The 20,945-nt window shown below is 39.1% G+C and overlaps 1 protein-coding gene across 1 annotated transcript in view; it reads right to left on the bottom strand.

Annotated features, from left to right (window-relative positions):
- The window catches only part of rbms2b (RNA binding motif, single stranded interacting protein 2b), a 32,680-nt gene that overhangs the window by 9,532 nt on the left and 2,203 nt on the right, over positions 1 to 20,945 (bottom strand). The window contains exons 2-11 of the mRNA XM_041799329.1: positions 13,733 to 13,935; positions 8,722 to 8,780; positions 5,881 to 5,972; positions 3,816 to 3,973; positions 1,778 to 1,857; positions 1,562 to 1,671; positions 1,426 to 1,472; positions 1,205 to 1,298; positions 1,067 to 1,117; positions 855 to 965 (exon numbers count right to left, since the gene is read on the bottom strand). Of these exons, the coding sequence (XP_041655263.1) occupies positions 855 to 965; positions 1,067 to 1,117; positions 1,205 to 1,298; positions 1,426 to 1,472; positions 1,562 to 1,671; positions 1,778 to 1,857; positions 3,816 to 3,973; positions 5,881 to 5,972; positions 8,722 to 8,780; positions 13,733 to 13,935 (1,005 nt within the window). The remainder of the gene's footprint in view (positions 1 to 854; positions 966 to 1,066; positions 1,118 to 1,204; positions 1,299 to 1,425; positions 1,473 to 1,561; positions 1,672 to 1,777; positions 1,858 to 3,815; positions 3,974 to 5,880; positions 5,973 to 8,721; positions 8,781 to 13,732; positions 13,936 to 20,945) is intronic.

The raw sequence follows: 20,945 nt of genomic DNA, 5'->3' as shown, positions 1-20,945 counted from the left end.
TAAAAAATAGCAACTTGGAAGCAACAAAGGAGCCAAGACTCCAATCAATGCCACGTATAAGGGAATGTCCGACAGTTAGACATTTTTGGTCAAAATTAGAAAGCTAATTCAATATGAAAAACCTTTTGATTTTTGCACCTTTTTTTCTAAAGTTCATCTTCTTACAGGTCACATTAATGTTAATTTATCTTTTGAGTGTGAGGATATATTGAATTTATTCAGTTATGGTCAAGAAGGTCAAGGGTTTTATATAAACATTATAAACATCAGTCACAGCTGCACTTCTTGTAAATAACAAATCAGAAGATAGTATACTGTTCTGGGTGTTACCCGCATTTATAAGTGTCTGTATCAATATTTGATGTGTGTATATTTTCATGATATATTTTGCCTTTTTGTATATTTTAATTATTTGTTTAAAACTGCCACTATGAAAAGTAGAGAGCACAGTAAACCTACATCTAAAAAAAATGTAACTACGCATCCCTACATTTAGACTGTATATAATTATTGAGCAAAAAACATGACAAAGGGAAAACAGGGATACTTTGAAAAAAACATTCAAAAACAGCTACAATAGATGCGTACATCACTCACAACAGACCTTTTTTCTTTCCTTTGTACAGCTATTTATCTGTAAAATGTTCCAAAGCATTTCAAGTTTAGGGACTGAAAACATTTAAATACTTTAAGCAAACATTTTAACTTCATTTTAATTTTGATGGAGTTTAAAGATAAATATCAAACTTAAAAATTGTTCCCAATATGTAAAAACAAAACCTATATTTTACTACACCAAACTTTTACCTTAAGCATTTCAGGTTTTGTTGTTAAATGATAATGAGTGTACTGACTGTGCCACTGCTGCCCATGGAGAGGTGGCTGAGCTGCTGTGTCAGAGGCCCGATCATAGAGGTGGGCTGGATGGACATGGTGTGGTCCATTCCTGGCGTCAGGACTGCTCCCTGGACAACAAAAAAAAAGTTGTTTGCTCTTGTAAGCTTGAAGACACTCTCATTCAAACTAGCAGTGACAATGTTAGACAACAAAAACAGGAGACACTTACTGTGGGCGGCATGATGTAGGACTGGTGATGTATCCAGGATGGGTTGTGTACCTGCGCATGTACCAGGATTAGATCTCAAAATGAGTTACAGGTGGGTAAATATGAGGTGGTTCATAAGCTCTGGAGGTCTGATAATACCTGGTATGTGGACACAGGTGAATGCATATATGGGGACAGGGAGGACGGCCCGATCATCCGGTTTGGGGCAATGCTGTAAGGTGAGGAGTAGAACCTAGAGAGAGAGAGAGAGAGAGAGAGAGAAAGAGAGAGAAAGAGAGAGAGACACAGAAATGTCACTATAAAATCCTTGCACTCCCTCTGGGAATGCACAAGTGATGTGACACACAAGTCGAACTGACCCATTCTGTAAGGCTGTGGTGGGGTCATAAGTTAGGGTCATTCCTCCCTGAAGAGAGAAAGACAAAGGACTGTGTTATAATGAACAGTAACCCAAGCTACGTTTACCCAAAAGCCATTTGGACACTTAGTACCCACACTCTCCCCATCTCTTGTCCAGGGCCGACCATTCTGAAGATATTTCCCTTGGCTCTGACGCTTCTTCTGGCCTCCATCAGCAAATTTACACAACAAGGGCTCGGACGGCACTGAAAACAGTCAGATACATAAAAAAATAAACATACATAAAGATGTTCACACATTTAGATGTGAGATGTAATCTCAAACACAAGAAACAGCAACAAGAGACCTCACCTGGAACTCCAGGTGGAGTTTTAATATATTTCCCATTAAAATGTTGGATAATGGCCTCACATTTCTCTGTTGACTCCATCCTGTGGAAAAAGGCAAAATAATATTACAAGAATCCCTGTGTTTGGAGCTTTATCAGTTTAAATGCATCGCTTTAAGTCGGAGGGTTCATCATCTTAAATGAATGCAAAATTACTTCACTCCTTTAGACAAAACAATATCAATAACAGACTACAAAGTTTAAGTAAATCTGCAGTTGTAAGGAAATACGTTTAAATAATGATAATAATGATGTCATTATTAATTTGTAAATTATTTTCAAAATAAGCGTTTATAAACTGCTTTAACACATGTAGAGGCATACAAAAGAACAAAGCACCAGAATGCAAACAAAAGCATAAGACACGCAAAAAAGAAAAACAAAGAAATAGCAAAAGCCCCCAAGCAAATAAATTACAAACACCCAACCAACATCTTTACATTTTGCTTAGATGTTATCAGAACCTAGACATCATAAGTCATCAGCATCATATGAAACTGAGGAAACAAATAAGAACCAAGGCAATATGTAAAAAATCCTTAAGAACCTCTATGAACCCACACAGTACATAAGAACCGAAAGAACCCAGGTAAAACATAATAACCCATAAGAACCCAGGTAAAAAATAAGAACCCATTAAATCCCAGGCTACACATTAAAACCATGGCAACATACAGGAACCAACACAACACATAAGAACCCATTAGAACCAACACAACATATAAGAACCATTACAACCAGCACAACATATAAGAACCCATTAGAACCAACACAACATATAAGAACCATTACAACCAGCACAACATATAAGAACCCATTAGAACCAACACAACATATAAGAACCATTACAACCAGCACAACATATAAGAACCCATTAGAACCAACACAACATATAAGAACCATTACAACCAGCACAACATATAGGAACCCATTAGAACCAACACAACATATAAGAATCTGTATAGAACCTAAGCAACACATAACAACCCAGGTAAAACATTAGTTTCCATAAGAACCCAGGCAACACATGAGAAACCATAAAAACCCAGGCAACAGTTAGGAGCCCACACATTCCAAAGAAACACAAAAGAACCCATAAGGACCCAGGCAACATATTAACACCCAGTAACACCCAGACAGTACCTAAGAACCCAGGAAACACATAAGAACTGGAGCAATACATCAGGAACTAGGCAGCACAAGAACCCAGCATAAGTTGAGACCATGAGGACCAAAGATTTAAATGACTGAAGCAATTATAGAAAAAAAAAAAAAAAATAAAGCAATAAAAGAGATACGAACAATAAAAGAGGGTGGAAGCAATAAAATGAGATATGAAATACAAAAAGGGAAACAAAAAAAGCAATTAAGACAGTTTTAAGAATTAACCAGGCAGGCAGAATAAACACTGGAAATAAAAACAAGTAAAATAAACAGTGAATTTATTGTTTGTTTTTCTCCCCTTTTTAAATTCTCAATTTACTTGTATTATTTGATTAAATGTTTTCTTTTAACTTTTTCCCACTTTAGGGGGTCTTGTATCGTTGCCATGCTCTGGTCCTCCACCAGAGGCCTGGTATGGTTCTGTGCTGTATCTTAGCAGTTCCTAGGGATCTTAGATTCCTTCATAAAGATATAAGATTCTCAAATTATTATTATTTAATCTATGTGTTTATCTCCAGTGTTGACAGCTGTAGTCCACTTATGTTGTCTTTTTTTAATCTAAACAAAATATTTTTTCCGCAATTGCTGAAAGTAAAGTTGCTTAAATAAGATTTCCAAAGCAAGTTGGGAGATAAATGCTTCCACTTGGAGATTTTTGTTCAGTACTGGCCACCAGAGGGCACAGTCACTGTGATTAATGCTGAGAATTGTACCTGTAACCTGGCATTGAATACTTTGATTTTTAATTTTCTTCAAGTAACTTTGTATTTTCCTCAAAGCACACATGCATACACCTTCACCAATCATTTCAAACCATATGTGACAGACAGTATTTACCTGGCGAAGCCCACTCCTCGGCTGGTTCCGTTGGCGTCACGGAGGATGCGAGTGGAAATGGCCTGACTGAAGGGCTTCAGCATGTTCTCCAGCTCCTGCTCATCCATGGACAGAGGCAGGTTAGAGATGTATAAATTGGTCGGGTCCTGCTCCTGTTGCTGAACATAGAGAAGCCAAAAGAGGATTAAAGAATGAGGAAGTGGAACAGACTGAGCTCTTAGTTTTCATTATCACAGAGTCGGCAAACCACCAAATATCAGATTAGAAGACAGAAATTGTATAGGGGTTTGAAGTTGAGGGATTATTTCATTTTGGCTTTGCATGAGAAGAAAGCTGCATAGATGAAGTCTAATGAGAAAAAACGCCATTTAAAAATGGTGCAGATAGTATTCTGGCTGGACTTCAGCTGAACTTGTCTCTCTTTTTCTGTCTCTTCTACTCTTAGTCATCCATCTAGCTCCTTTTTCTTCTTCACACTCCTCTCTCCATCAGCCATATATTATTACCATAAGGGTAGAAGACAGGCTCATTGTGCGGGACAAGCCTCTTAAGAGGATGAAAGCGCAGGATCCAGGTAATGTGATATCAAAGCGTAATTACATTTCAAAATGGCTCTCCAACCATGGATGATCTAAAATGATTATGTGCTTTCAGTCGATAGAGAAGCACAGCAGAGACGCTTTGGACAAAGACCTTCTGACTGACCTAAAAAACATCTAAAGCATTGTGCTATTATCTCTCAACCAGACAAACATTATCACCCTGTTTCCTGGGTCATATTAATAACAAGCCACATGCATTCAGGAGGTTAAATTCATGGGGTAATCCTGACCTTGAATGCAGGCACAGAGGCAAGATGTATTGGCGTGCATAAATTGCACAAATATGCACCTTTAGGAATTTAAATTAGTTCCAAAATGACATCAAATTAATTTAAATGCCTGTTTCCTTTAATGATCTTGAACTCTTCTCTTTTTGCCTGCTGTTCAAACAAATTTGATTTGAGCATCAGCATCTTGTAAGATAACCAGTCTGCATCACCCTCTAACCATTCTGCATATTCATTATCTCAGAGTGCAAATGTGATTAAAAACCTGTAAATGCAGCGCGAATTAATTTCCATCTAATGAATAATGCATGTGCAATTGCCGCGACCTGTGGTGAAGGTGATTTCTCCTTCACCTTCCTTCTCCTTTTCCCCCTCTCGCAGCAGTGCAAACAGATGAAGCTCAAACCCAGGAGAGCGAGGTGAGCGAAGAAGACCTGCTGTGGGTTTCAACCACGAATGAGTCAGACTGAGTCATAAAGTGACGCTAACATAAGCCCTGTTGTAAACCCCGGAGAGGGGAATTGAGTTATTTTGTGAGCAAGGAGCCGTATGAATGTCGGTGATCCAGCTTAACCAGAGATCAGCTTTCCCAGGGTGTTGGATGAGTGCGTGTGCATGTGCAAGCTTATGCGTGTGTGTCATAATCTGGTTGAGGCAAGGCTGGTGGAGTGCATGTGTGTTGACAGGGCGGACGGGTGGCTGGGCAGAGGGCCCTGCTGACTGGGGAGCTGCTCAGACACTGAGTCAGATGCCACCAGGGAGAACAGACAGGTCCTTTGTATAGGCAGCATGCTCCCTATACACCATCACCACTATGTAGTACAGCGCATACACATATACAGCATGTACACAGTTGTACCTATGTGCATCCATGAACTCTTGTTTACACACACAGTTTTTACAGGGCATTAATACCCATAAATACACTGATTTAGGCATACACCCTTATGTGCAGGAAGAGCAACTCCCAGGAAAACACATGGGCATGCACCTACACACAAACTGAGGCTTAACTGGCTTATATTTATGAATCATGGCAACATAGAGAGAGAGAGAGTGGGGTGGCTTTTGCAGAGAACTTTACTAGGATCACATTCTGCTGCAAGCTCAACAATGAATTGTTAATTAATAATTACACTTTTTTGCTGAGTCACTCTAAAATCCCCCAAATAAAACAAGCTGAAAGAAGTAAGCCAGCTAAAAACTAACACCAGCATCTATACGCAGGCGTCTTACCTTTGCCATCTGAGCCTGGACGCCACCCGCCTTCAGTGCCGTCACAGCCTTCTGAGCCGAGGCCGGACTGTCAAAGTCCACAAAGCCATAGCCTGCAGGTACGGACACACAGCAACACATATGAGTTATGACAATGTGATATAATGCATAGTGCTGGACTCTGCAAACACAGACATGTGATCTGAACAAATGAAACTAACAGGGTGGTACTGTTTGAATCTAAACAGCCAGCCAGCTATGTCTGAAATACGCACTGCCTTAAATCAGCATTCAACCACTGAAAAAATTCCAGATTTTAAGTGTTTCAACCCCAAATTACGATTATTTTAAACCTTTTTAAAGTTTGATTTAGAAAAGGTCAGTCCAGAAATCAGACATCTGATGGACAAAGAGTTTAGCCTGTAGGAAGTAGTAACATCTGATCTAAGATGGACGTTTGAAAGAAAAAGGACTCAAGACTGGAAACTAGGGATGCACCACACTGGATTTGTGCTGATCCCCGATAATGACCTAATTATGTTTACAAATGAACTTAAGCCAATAGATGCACTTTAACTTTAGTCCTTAGTACACATCATTTTAAGTGTAAGGAACAATGATGAATGAATAAAAAGACTTCAGCCGACATAGGCCTGTTGATCCAGCCAAAACTCCACTAACTTATTTGTTCATACAGCCAATATTTACATCTGATATAGGCGGGTTTTATAGTAAAACATATGAGCTGTAAATATTGGCAGAAATGTTCATATCTCCCATTCATGATTATTCACTTTTAAGCTAAAATCAGACAATACTGATAACCTGCCAGAGGCTGGAGCCCTGACAGACATACCCAGCAGGTGGGCCCTCCCTAGTTTTGATTAATTGATGGTATCAATCAGTATGTGGATCAGTAACATTGGTGCTAGCATGCGTCCTAGCTAACAGTTACCTCGTTTTGGAGCTGAAGGGTTTGTCAAGCTATTACTGACTTCTGATGTCAAAATTACTCATTTGTACCACTTTTTAACCACTTTTTCACCCCTTTTTGCCACCAACATATCCCACTTTTCCTCAGTTTCTGGCTTTTTTGACCACTTTTGCCTCCCTTAACCAATTTTTGCAACTTAAAACTAATTTTTGCCACTGTGAAGTCTTTGTTGTCATATTTAATCAATTTTAGCAATTTAAAAAATCTAATTTCACCACATTTTCTGCCCATTTAGCTACTTTAAACCCAATTTTAATCCTTTTTAACCTCTTTTCACCACATTCTGTACCACTTTTAAGTCACTTTTGACCCAGTTTTCCAGTTCAAACCCATTTTTGACACAATAATCTAATGTAAACACATTTTCCACCCTTTTTTTTACCATGTTAAGGCCATTTGGCCAGTTTTGAACCCCCTTTTACCACTTTTTATATCCATTTTCACACCCCTTTTAATCAATTTTCACTACTTTTTACATCCATATTTGCCAGCGTTGCCTCAGTTTCTTCTTTCTTTATTTTTTTGGCATCCTGGACATTTGTGCATATCATGTCATAGCTATGAAGTCTGAATTTACTTGCCAAATCGTTTAGTTTTATGTACCCATCCATATGATAATGTTACCAAAGAAAGGTAAATCTGTGAAAAGAAAAGTGGTTTACATTTTAAGGCATACTAGATACTACAGCAAATATAAGTATATATTTGCTGCTTTGATAAGAGCGGCTATTATTTAGCTAAAAACTAAAATGTGGTTGTCACAGCTAAACTTTACAGTGGACCATGATTTGCTGACCTCCATGACCCCTCATCTGACAGGACCCTAGAAAGCCCCCCCCCCCTTTATGGGTGACATTGCATGTTGATAATATCATGCATACCTTCTAAACCAGTTAAATTCATAATGAAGTAAAAAAATACCCTGATATCCCCCACTCCCTTTCAATCTAGAATCATTTTCTGTGATTCACTACATACAACCACACTGATAACATATGGAAAAGTTCTAGGAAAGTTAACACTTAAAGAAGGCAATTTACTTCTCAACGGAGAACAAGTGTAACATTATGCAACACTTCCCATGTTACGTCACAAAATGCACACCTGTGAAATTGGTATAGTGTGATGTTTAAACCTTCCACCCAAAGCAAACACCTGGACAGAAAAGAAAGTATCAGCATTGTGCTGTAACTTTCCACACACATCACACAAGAGCAGATATAAGAGACCCTTCAGGTGTTAATGAATGTGTGAACATCCTGGAGACAAAAAGTTACAATAGACTGCTTTAGCAAACATGCTAAAAGTTTTTATTTCCAGACATTCTGGGGTTCGAAATCTATTTTGCAGCATCCAAATTCAATATGGAATTTATGTGTTCTTGTACGGATTTACTTGAATGAGTTTACAGCCGCAAGTATGGAATTAAAACCAATTTTAACGCGATAATTAAAGGTGCAGTTGTTCACTCCAAAGATATCAGGATAAAAGGACAAACACCCGTTTTTCCCTATGTGGTGATCAATCATTATAAAGCTATATTATAATCTAACTGTTGTCAAAAATGAAAGAAAAGTATTAAAAGCAATTTGGTAAGAATGTGTCCCTGTTACTTGTTATGGTGCCTTTGTCCAACATTGACTACAGTTAAATTCTGACTCCCATGAAGCCTCTCTATCTTCCAGTGACCCTGAGACTTGTGTTACTAACAGTATAAATAGCCTCACCGTGCTTGCCATACAACTGAGACTTTTATAGGTGTTCGGGTGAGAAATGACACACTGACATACTTGTCTGTCTCTGTACAACCTGTCCTTTAACCTCTGCTCAACAGTTACCTCAATCAGCTGATGACTTTAAAACCTCACCTTTGCACTTGTTTGTAGTCTTGTCCAGGATGGCTTTGGTTGATACGATTTTCCCATACCTAAAAGACAGAGAGGATTTTGTTTAGAAATTATCCTTGCATGGTGTACTTAATATGAAAACTCCTTTAGATGAAAGACTAGAATGCTGATGCAATGAGGTTTCTTATAACTTAACATACCCACAGAGATTATACCCCCTTGATAACTGAATTATGATTCACCTGACAGATTCAGTGTAATGACACTGAATGCAATTACACCGCCTCATAATGAATGATGTGCATAAGGAAATCTTTAGGGAGGGGGGAGGATATGAATTAAATGAAGTAAGAGTAATGTCCCATAGGTTTCTGAAAGCTACAAAGAGCTATAGATTTCCCATTTCCTATTCATTCCAGCTCACATGTAGATGTCAATGAGGATCACAACTCAAGGGGTGTTCAATGTAAAATATGGTCAAAATTAACGTTACTTGCTTCCCTCTAAGACCACTTCACTACGCGCTATCAATGTAAAAATCTGCATTATCTTTCCAGCTGGCTGGCTATAGATCCTACAGATGTATATGATAGAGCCTGGCTCGAGGAAATGCTTCTGTGCAGCACGGTGTCTATCGGTTCCCATCTCTCCAAGCATGTGCATGCAGTGTAATCTGATATGCCTCTCCTTGGCTGTCCTGTCCAATGCTGGCTCCCAGCCATACTCTCATTCTACTAACCAGCTTCTCTTCAGTCAGCGCTCGACCCTCTGCTGGGTCTTAGTGCCCCTTAAAATGCAACAAAACCTTTTATCCTGTGGCTCTGACTGTTCCGCTGCCACATTTCATCTCAGCTAGAAGAGTTACTTTCATAATACACATTAATAAGGATTATGCTCTGGCCTGGTAAAATTGTAATCTGTCAGTTAATCTGCAGGATTACTCCAAATTGGAAATGAAATAGTTTCTTTCCAGGTAATTTAAGATTCAAGCCCCCTTACTTCAAAATAATATGCCAAGATATCTCTTTAGTTTCAAACAATATTGGCTTGTTCTCTAAATGCAATTCAAATAATGAAACACCACCACTCTGATTTTAAGCCTGATATTGTATAGTAAGGGTAGCTCTTCAAACCTATTTATACCTATCGGGTCTTAGATGACACTACCTCTGTGTTTCCAGTTCAAGGCAAGGCTATATAATGTGCCATTTGTATAACATACAGACATGTCTAAAGTGCCCTCGAAAACATGCGAAACTTAGTGCCCTCTTCAGTGGCGAGAACGTACTGTATGTGCCCTTTTTTTTCTTTCCGCCCCTGCTCTTGAAAAAGTCTGTGCACACCTCTGCCTAACTGGCAGAGTGATTTTGTCATTATTTTTATTTTTCGTGAGCCAAATTTATTAAGGCAACTTAAATGTACATAGCTACATGCTGTCCTCTCTCTCTCTGTCTCTCCTCTTAATAAAGCTCTTCTACATATGAAACACTACAGAGACATATGTCATACTTCACTGATAGAGACAGACATCAGACATCCAAGCTAACAGCTAACGCCACATCATTGTTTTCTGTTGCAGAAAGCTTTCCATGTTGCTCTCAGTGCTGTGATGAAGAAATGTGTTGGTTTTGCTAAGGCCGAGCTAATGTTCAGCTAGCAGACATTGTATACAAGCACAACAAGTAACCCTTTCTCCCTTTAACTATCACCCACTCACACTGAAGCAGTTTGGCAGAAGAGCAAAAACAACCTTTCTGTCACTGAAAGCTTTTACTGTTGCTGTCTTCACTTGTTTTAGTAAAGAAATGTCTAGTTTTTACTAAGTGCTGCTGTAACCAATTCAGAGCTAAAAGCTCCAAGGAGCCATTGTGTATACAAGCATTTACACAACAAGTTACCTGTTCCCCCTCAGCTATCACATAGTCATGCCAAAGCAGGTCAGAAGAGGAGTGAAAACCTCTTTCCCAACTTGAAAAGCTTTTAGAGTTCTTATTATTCTTTGTCATACAGAAATGTGACCCAGTTCTGGTTAAACAGAGACCATGCTACAGCTATATCTGAGTATTTAGAGCAGTGGAGGCAGCCATTAGAGGGCTTTCGGCACACATAAACCCCACCTATAGTGCAACTCTGTATGTATGGCTCTAGTAAACACAGTGGAGGCAGCCATCACTGCCAGCATTCAGTACAAGCAAACGCAACTCTGTATTATAAGGCTTATAAATTAGCGTCACTCACTCAGTTACTTACTGACTGACTTACTTACTCAGACACAGACATTGCCATGTGTAGGGCTGACCTCAGCGGTCAGCCAAAAACAAGATCACTTAAACAGAATGTAAACACGTCTATTTTAGAATTTTTCCTATTGATTCTAATAGTGATTTGAGATGTACTTACACTATGCCCAGTTGCTTGTTACTATAGTGATTCACATCGTGCCCCTTCCCTTCACTCTGCTCTAGCCCTAACAAGTCCTGAACTCAGTTACTTCTTGTCCATATTTTTCATGTTGTAATACTGCACATGTAGAGTTTTTGTTTATAAAAGGTACACATTAAAGAACAACACAGAGGGCATGACTGCAACATAACTAACTCTGTGGCTTATTTTTAGGCATTTTGGTCAGATAAGGCTCTCTAACACTCCAGCATTGTTTTAAATGACTGCTGTTGTGTCCAAAGTGGACACCTGTGCAAAAGCATGAACAACCATATCATGCTGAAGCCCACCTCCTCCATCTGTGGCAAAACCAAAAGTGTACTGTACTCGAGTGCAGTGCAGTGCACTCAAACTACTCAAACAAACTGGACTTTACTGGTCAAATGTGCTTAACGATGGTATTGATTGCCTGGTGTGAGTGCACCCTAATAGTTTTTGCGGCCTGCTTCCAGTGGACACTTAAGTAGGCTTGGGTGAAACAGCGCTTTATGTTTGTGTCTGAATGTGTGGTTATGTGGAGCTTAGGCTGCTTAGTTACAAGTTGTACCTCTCACGCTCCCACACTGTGGTAAGACAATATAAATTGGCAAACGGACACTAATAATATGTCCCTGCAGAATTAATGTAAATGACACTGAAGCTTCATAAAAGCACTTGCAGAATCAAAATCAAAAAGATTACATTTCCCTTTGTAGGTCAGAAATTAACTTTGAAATGTGTCAAAATGACTGAAGTGTTTTAATTGACATTTCAGAATACATGCAGATATTCTAATTTAAAAACAGATTTCCTTATATCCAGATTGAATCCATATATTGTTGGTTAGCTGAAGCTCTGTTGTATTATGCATTTGACCATTATATATCATTACTATTTTATGGTGTATTTGTGATTCTGAGCCATAGGATGCCACCAATTGGATTGCATTGCAATGCTAGCACTGACCTCCTATATCTTCATATACATTATCACTGTGGGAGTGCAGCAATCCTACTGCTCTACAACTTCACATTATAACAAAATTAAAACTTACCGCTATGGTTGAAGCATTCTCTCCTTACACAACTGATACTACTTATTTACTTAACAGCGCTCAGAGGTCTCAGACTATGTGATGTAGAGCGAAAAGTGGGGTTACAGATTCAGCCATGTGTGAGAGAGCACAGCACAGAACAGCCCAATGTCCATCCATGGCCAACCACCAGAGACGGAGCGGGGCAGGAACCAGAGCGGCAGTGAGGCACCCAGAGAGACAACTGCAGGGGCTGGGGAGATGGAGAACCAACCCCCATCCCCTCCTCTCATCCCGCACTCCTAACAGTACATCTCAGAGCTGCATACTGCTACTCTGAGAGTGGGGGAGGGGAAGTGCCTGACTCTCTGCACACATTTACTGTTTAAACTTGAGTTAAACAAGTCAGATTCTCTCCCTGAACTGCCTTCCCTACTGTTTTACATCTTTATCGACACATGCATTCCCTGTTATTGGATTCTGTTTCCTCTCTTTGTGAAGTTTAACTGAGAATAACATCAGCCTTGATGTGCTCTGCTAAAAGGCAAATTTCATGCAGTGATTTTATCTGCTCTGCAAAAGCAGAAATACGAGAACTCCCCCCACAGAAACACCACCTGACACACAAACCCTGAACTCCATTCACTCCTCCCCCCTCTGATTCTGTCCATCCACCCCTTTATCCCCCCTCCTCCTCCTCTTCATGCCATTGCCCTTGTTTGTCTTTCCCTTTCCCCTGGGCTCGCTGTTTCCTGTAGGGTTGGGCAGCCTCATGTGAGCCATATCTTCCAGACAGCTGTAAAATAGCAGGCCTCTCCCTCCCTCACTCCCTCCGTTTTTCAATTGCTCCAACCCCCTGTTCCCTCCTTTTTTTTCTCGCCCACTCTGCTCTTGTGGTCCTCATCACCAGGCTCCAGAATTCAATTAAGTGAATCCAGATCATTCGTCTCGGCCTTGCTTGTTTTGATGTCTTCCACTGAGGCCCTTGCTAACATATTAGATGAATTGGACGATGCTGCTGTTTGATGTCTGACTACACAGTGCCCACAACAAGGAGTCACACTCCAGCTGATGAGCCACATAGAGTGGTATTTATAGTTCAGAGTCTGACTTTGTGTTAGTATAGCATGGTGTCATCAAACTCTATGATGATAACCTACAAGGATAAAGCACATTTGAGCAATAACTCCTAAAAGTGAAAGAGGGAGTGAGTGTGCATGAAGGAGGAGACTAAAGAAAGACTAAACATTCTGTACCTAGTTTTTGGAAAGTATGTGCTTGTGCTGTGCCAAACTGAAGACTTCAGTCAAATGCTGTTTTTTCCATATGGCTTCTAAATGAAAGCCCTTTAAAAAAAGGATGAATACATGGCCTTCTTTTATGACTCCAAAATACCTGCTAAAGCCAGCTGTATGTAAGGATGTCGGCATGCAACTCTTAATTCAACCACCCATCACCCCCCTCCTTCTTTCTTTAGTCTGTGACAGCAACCTGTTTCATGTGAGCAGCGGGCAACCAGAGAGAAATTAATGGGGTGTACATGCAGAGGTTAGATCTATTGGCTTTTGGGTGACTTACGGCTGACAGAGTTTGACCAGATCCTGGTCTGTGGTCCCTGGATGGAGGCCGCGGATGTAAAGGTTGGTTTTGCTCAGCTGCTCTCCCCCATTGCTGCTGCTGCTGCTGCTGTTGCTGATGGAGTTGGAGGCAGAGTTGTTACTGTTGTTGTTGTTGGGGCTTGGGGGAGCCATGTGATGGTTGGAGGAGGACACATACGTCTGCTGCAGAGCAAGGAGAAGGCATGATTATGTTTTGGACTTTAAAAATGTACAGGAAAAGATCATTCTTGATATATATGGAATTAAATGTGTAACTACAAAAAAAACAACAAATCAGGCTTTTAGGTGTAACAATGAGCCAGGAAAACAAGCAATGGTGCCTGATTCAGATAAAGATTTTTTTTTTCTGCAAACCTCTCGCAAATGTTCTGCATGACGTCAAGCCTGGTTTGTACTTCAGCACTAAATCAACACCCAAAGTTGCCTATGCTGTCATGAGCACCACATACTTCTTGGCTGGTACATCCGCATAGCTCTGCAATAATCTGCCTACTCCTTGCTTATTTTTGTAAATGAGATCTTAGTGACCGAAACCAAGCATGCTTGGGAAAATGTTGCATTCTTGTTCACCCAGTGAGAGACATGGATGAGGAAATGCACTTATGCAATTTTCAGATGTCAGCAAGTAGTTATGGCACATTAGTTCATCACCAGCAGTGCTACCCAGCGGATCAATCACATAGCTTGTGGTCTGCGTTGTTTTGATGCATAGTCACATTTTCAAGAAGTTGAATGTCAACTGCATGCACAGACTTCCACATAGGCTTCAGGGCTACATGCACCTATAAGGCAGATTAAATACTGAAGTATAAATCAGGCCTAAGGGTGAGCTGATGAGTGATTACAGCAAGACATATTTAGGAATAGAGTTGGTGACTAATGAGTGACCAGTGTGCTCATAAATGTGTTTTTCTTTAAGTCCCTGTAAACTGATGAAAAATTCTGTAATTTTGGTTTGTTGTATGACAGGTTACTGTGTTATGAACCACCAGGCCAAATTTCAGTAATGAAAAACATCTCTAAGTTTATCAAATTTAGCTAAAAATCGTAAAAATGCAGTAGTAATATCTGCTCTAGGATGCTGTGAGGATGTCAGTTGAATGTGCCAAAGCCACGCCCAGTCAAAAGAAATAAGATCCTCTCAAATAAAAAAAAATGCCACAACCCGAATGAGAAATGGACTGTCAATAGATATTTTACTAAACTTTAGCATCACAACACTAACAGACAGGAGGGATTGAACTATTGCTGCTTTGAGCGAGACAAAGCCACAGTCTGCTTCCTTTAATCATCCAGGACTACAGGCAAGTGAAATGTGGATTTTAACACACCTTCAGCAGGTAAGATGTTTTGTGTTCTGTCACAAATTTCTCTGTTATGATGCTTTTAATGACCTGTAGGGAGCTGTAGCTGATAGATTTGGCAAATTTACCTCACAATATACACCAACATTAAGCTGGCCATTAATTTTCATTGAAGACAGTGACATCAAAATAGCAGACTATTAAGATTTGCTGCACAGTGATTTTATGTAGTTGTAGTAGTAGAGGGGGGCAGGTTAATTCCCCAGAGCTCTGTGACGTTATAGGGCGCCATATTTGCCCTGTCCAAAATAAACCTAGCCATGAAAGAGGGGAAAACTTATTATATCATTTAAAAAAAACAGATGGATTTATAATACAAATATACCAACCCATTTTAATGTCTACAAACTAAATGACTGAAATATACAAACATAGTCTATAATAAAGTAGTTTGATAAAGATACAAGGTAAGTTGTTGTGAGATTGCAGCATGAGCAGAATGTGCACATACTCAAATGAAAAGGTTATATAAACACACAGATAGCATCTTTGCCTGCAAGTGAATGTGTAGACAATGTGCTACAGGCAGTGAATGTGCCCTGTCAAGCTGTGATTGGAACCGTAAAATCACCAAGAACAAGGGAGCATAGACACTAAACAAACATTTACTGATACAATTAATCAAACTCCTCTGCAAGCAGCAATTCAGCCTACCTGTTCCCCCCCTGTTTGTTCAGGAGATAAATAAATGCTAGCTCTACAAGTCAATATTCACTATCAGCCTGCACAATCTCACCTTTGCCTTTCTGGTAAAATGTTGCCTGCAAAAGTATTTTTCTTGTTTTAGAGAAGGCTGGGGCACAGAATCATGGCTATGTGTGTGTAATCATACATGCGTTACTGATTATCGTGAAGATCTATTACAGATTGTTTGCACGCACCTGAAATCTTACTTTCATTATACTGTATTTAAGAAAGCAATTTAAACCAACCTACTCCTGAATGATACTGAACTTCAGAGAAATGCTGTTTTTGGCAAAGATGTAAACTGTAAATTCTCATAGTGTACATGAAAACTGTACTTTGTGTATTCTGTGCTGGCAACTGAACCCATTTATAAAAGTAAGAACAAAGCACTTAACATTAAATCTGGCTTCAATGAATGTAGCTGACCTCCATGCTGCAACGAGAAAGGCTATTATGCTGTATTTCTAAGCTGGAAGGGGTTTGGCAAACAGTTTTCATTGGGAGTTTTTGAAATGTTTCCAGACAAAATTGTTCACAGAGAGATCTGTAGATTATCATTTGCAACTGGGGCCGTGTTTCTGGAAATAAATGTTTATATTGGCTTTTCCAGATTGATTTTATTCGTGCTTTGGGAAGAAAAAGACAAATTTAATTCACCACTATTCTCTTTTTATGGTGTCCCAGAACTCCTATTTGGATTAACTGACCTAGGTCAGATGTGTCACATGTGACATAGCTTCTCACAGGATTGTATCTATATGAAAAGATTAATTCAATACTGTGAGTTATTACTTTTATGTTCATTTGTAATAAAAAAAAATGCAAAGAAAAGCTCATGAAAAAGCAGGCTGCAGAGACCTGGTTCATTTAAATGCATGCTTGAAAAAAATGAATAAAAATGCACCGACATACAGAGCATTTAAAAGACAGATGAATGGGCCTTATTGAATTTTGTAAGAGCTTAAAAAGTTCAGAAAATATGTATGATGATTCCTAATACACTATTCAATTGCTATGGATGTAAAGGTCAGCTGGGCTTGCCTTTGTGTTGCCCTGCTCACAGTGCTGGTGGAGGAGGAACTGTTTGATTAGTTAGGGTCAGCAGGCTCAGCCCCAGGGAACAATGGGATGGCTTGTTGAACACCATAAGGTCAGCACTGGAGCACCAGCTCATTAACAGAGCGGGAGTTGTCAAAAGACTGCTAGAACCAAGCTAATTGTGACCTCTTCTCTATTATGAGGATCCTTTCTGACTTCTGGGTACACTGTATGCTAATTTCGAGGTCTGCAGCCAGATGCCTCTCCAGAACTGTGAGGGAGACTGACATGTAACAAGATTAAAAAACATTTGAATTTTCATATGCGTTTTAACAGCTTGAATTGTGGTCTCAAACACGGCAGGCACACCAGAGGATACTAGTTAGTGAACACACATAGAGCAGAAAATTTGTCCACTAAAAGGGCTTAAATGAAAACTAACCACCATACACTAACAACAGCCAATCACAGATTAGAGCTCTGGCAAAACACATTACCATTTGTTACAAGTTGTACCATTGTAGGCGGATATCAAACATTTTTTTAATAACTTTTAACGGACTCCAAACGTTGGCATCCTGCACAAGTTGCAAAGGTAAATAAAGGTAAAAATATATTAAGCTAACAGTTAAGCTAGAAGGCAAGCTGCAATCAGAATAACACAAATTCTAATTTATAATTGGTTTAAAGTTAGTTAACTTTGCTGAAAAGTTTTAAAACTGTACTTAGAGTCAAGTAAATAACTCGTGGAGGAGACAACATGGTTTTAAGGGATGCTTGGTTTGCAAAGCATGGTGTAATCCCTGATATAATGCTTTTAAAACCTTAACCGGTATACTACTGTATTTACATTAAACCTCTTCTCATAAAACCAAGCACAACATACAAGTGGATGAAAAGTTACCTTGATGACCAATATGTGCAACTTAACAATATAAAATCAGATTTGTTGAATGTCACTTACGGGGTTCCTCAGGGGTCTGTTGTAGGCCCCATATCAGCTGGGCAATTAATTGAAACCAACATTTAGAGCCTATAACTGAAGAAAACCTGCCATGTCAATTATTTCAGTTTTTTCCTTGTAATATCTCTCTCTACTTATGCACCACCCCCTTAAAAACAAACTACTGGCTGTGTAGTCAAGTGACAGGCAGCCAGGTAGTTTCATTTCAGCTGTGTATTTTGATTTCAGTTGTCTCAATAAATAACCATGAATTGTTTGTTTTAAAATTATACAAATATTTACAGAACAAACGGAGTCAGACGTTGGCGGTGGAATAATCATTCATTAATCGTAATCGAGGTAAAAAGCCAAATTAATCATGATTTTGATTTTTGCCATAATCGCCCAGCCCTAACCCATATTATTCATTCTGTATATCAACGATATTTGCAATGTTTCTAAACTGTTAAAATGTTATTTGCTCATGACATGGCCCAAAACTAGTCTGGTAAAAATGAAGAACAGCTCCTAGATAAAGCAAAAAAAAAGAAGATTTTGAAATTTGACAGTAAGGTATCACAGAATTGAACAAAACAAAGTTTGTGATTGTTGGCAAACTGAAAAGTAAAAATCTGGTTAAAAGAGTGTATGAAAACAATTTTCTTTGTGTGATAATTGATGATAAACTTTGCTGGAAGCCCACATAAATAATGTCAAAAAGCACTGCAATATTTTATAAAACAAAGGATGTACTTATTCAGAAATCCTTAAATACACTTTCTTGTTCTCTGTTACTTCCATATATGACTTACCGTGCAGAGATACGGGGTAACATACCAACCAACACACATCCTATTACGTTCCAGAAAAAAGATATATGGGAATTATAATTAAATCAAACTTCCTTCAACTGACTAAGGCATTGTTTAGCGATGTGAGTGACCTGAAATTTAATGTTTTACTTAAATGGAAAACAGAACAAATAATGCATACAGGACATAATAACTTAAATTGCTGCAGTATTCAGAGGCTGTTTTAGGCCAGAGAGAGTCTGTATGAACCGTGAAGGACCAGTTTAAAAAATAATAATAACTCAGACAAGAACAAATATAAAGATGAGATAAGTTTCTGCTAGAGGGGTTAACTTGTGGAACAACAAATTAAAAATGTGTTGTCCAATTACCTTATCTAAAAAACTGTTGGAAATAAAGTGATGGAAAAAATATAAAGATCAGGTATGAAGAAGAGTCATGATGAAATTACTGAGACTCCTGGATGTGTTTTCTTGGATTATTGCTATGGAACTTTATTGTGTTTTATTTATGTATAAGATGTTTGAAAGTTTGTTTGTTCTGAGGTGGTTTGATGTTACTCAAACCATGTAGTTTAAAGGCTGCCCAGCTGAAATTGTTTTGTTTTCCCAATCCTGCATTGTATTTTGTTTGTGTTGAAGGTAAATCTATGTATTTCATTGGATTTGAATTCAAATGCTAAAAGAAATAAACTCACTCACTTACTTAACATGTTAAAAGATTGGACAATAAGATGTCTTCTTTTTAAAACTTTTATTTAAAAGTAATATGGCAACTTACTTTCACAGCTGTCATGTGTAGCAGTAGTGCAGTTGTTGAAAGCATTATTGTATCCACACACTATCCAGCTTCATTGTATCCACATTTTTCATCTGCCACATGTTTTAGAATTGTTATGGGAACTTCAGAACTAACTCTATGTACACTATCAGTAATGCTTAGAAAATCACTGTGACTCAAGCAGTCTCCTTATTTTAAGAATTTTCTCTAATCTCTATTTCTCTTCTATGGCAGTAATAGTTCACTGTTTTTTAAATCACAGCCTTTTCCTCTGCTCTCCCTTGCCTTCACTTTTGGTGGCCCGCACACACTATCAGGAGGGATGCACCTGCAGAGGCCTGGGGAGATAGGATCTGACGGGAGACTGAGCCTGGGCCCAAGCCTAGCTAGTGAGGCCTGTCTAATTGGGATCTGAGCTTGTTAGCGGAAAATGCTAATCCCTCTCATGTGCTCTCAAGTCAGAAGGTAGTGTCTCATTAAGATCGCTCTGCTAGGCTCCTTTTGAGAGAAGGATGGCAGTGAGTCACATCCACACCTACTCCCCATCTGCCCCAGCGCCAGGTGTTTTACCACCCATGTAAGGTAATGCCTGATGTGCCTATGCAAACACATGCAAATATTGATGCAGAATAACAGAAATGCAAAACAAAGCAAAAGTCAGGCAGCGTGACAGTGAGAGTTTTAAATGTCCATGACTGGAAATCACAGGTATCATTTGTCTGTGCACAAGGTTTGTTCCCAAATCCTGACCTCTTGGCATGTAACTGATTTCCTTCCTCCTTTTTACTTTTCAGTCCAAAGCTGCCGACATATCATTTTTCAACAGTTCCTTGCATCCATCACAGTGCTATCCCTAAGCATTCTTTGCATTCCTCTGCAGTACAGACGTTTACGTTTCTCTCCTTTCAATTGAAAAGACTTGTTTATGAAAGGAGAGTTATGTTTTGGGAGTAAGATTAAAGTTCGAGAAGTCCTCATTAAACTAATCTACATTGTTGGAGGCTTCACAGTTCTGCAAATAAAATTCTCCTTTGAAAATTACATAAAAAATTGCATGATACATTTTTCCTATCCTGACAATGACATGTAATGTTAAGCTGATTTTGGACACCTTACTCCAACAATTCTTTCTGTACAAAGAAGTCTGAAATGCATATTCCTCACTCTCCCATTACTTTTAGAGTAGCAGTTACAGTCGCAGAAAAATAAATCAGTTTTCTGCCTTATCATTACAGCTGAGTAAAAGGCATAACTGCAGTTAGGGGCCCACAGCATGTTGCGGAGAAAGCGAGTGCAGCAGACAGCAGCTGAAGACTGATGAGGTGATTACAGTTGGAGGGAGCAGAGGTGATGCCTGCAGGGAGCGTAGGGGACTCAAGGACTTTTTCATCCGAGGGAGAACAACGAGTGCAAAGTGTATGCTTTTAACTCAGTAATAACAGAAAAGATATGAACCCGACTGCCGATATTAGATGCTGTATCTCTCTCTGGCAAGACCAGTCTCTATGCTAGTGCTACCACTGATGTTAGAGTAAACTTGCAAAATCT

Source organism: Cheilinus undulatus, linkage group 11 (genome assembly GCF_018320785.1).
Source record: "Cheilinus undulatus linkage group 11, ASM1832078v1, whole genome shotgun sequence".
In the NCBI taxonomy this organism is placed as follows: Eukaryota; Metazoa; Chordata; class Actinopteri; order Labriformes; family Labridae; genus Cheilinus; species Cheilinus undulatus.
The sequence above is the reverse complement of the archived record's forward strand: the minus strand, read 5'-3'. Positions and strand labels throughout refer to the sequence as shown.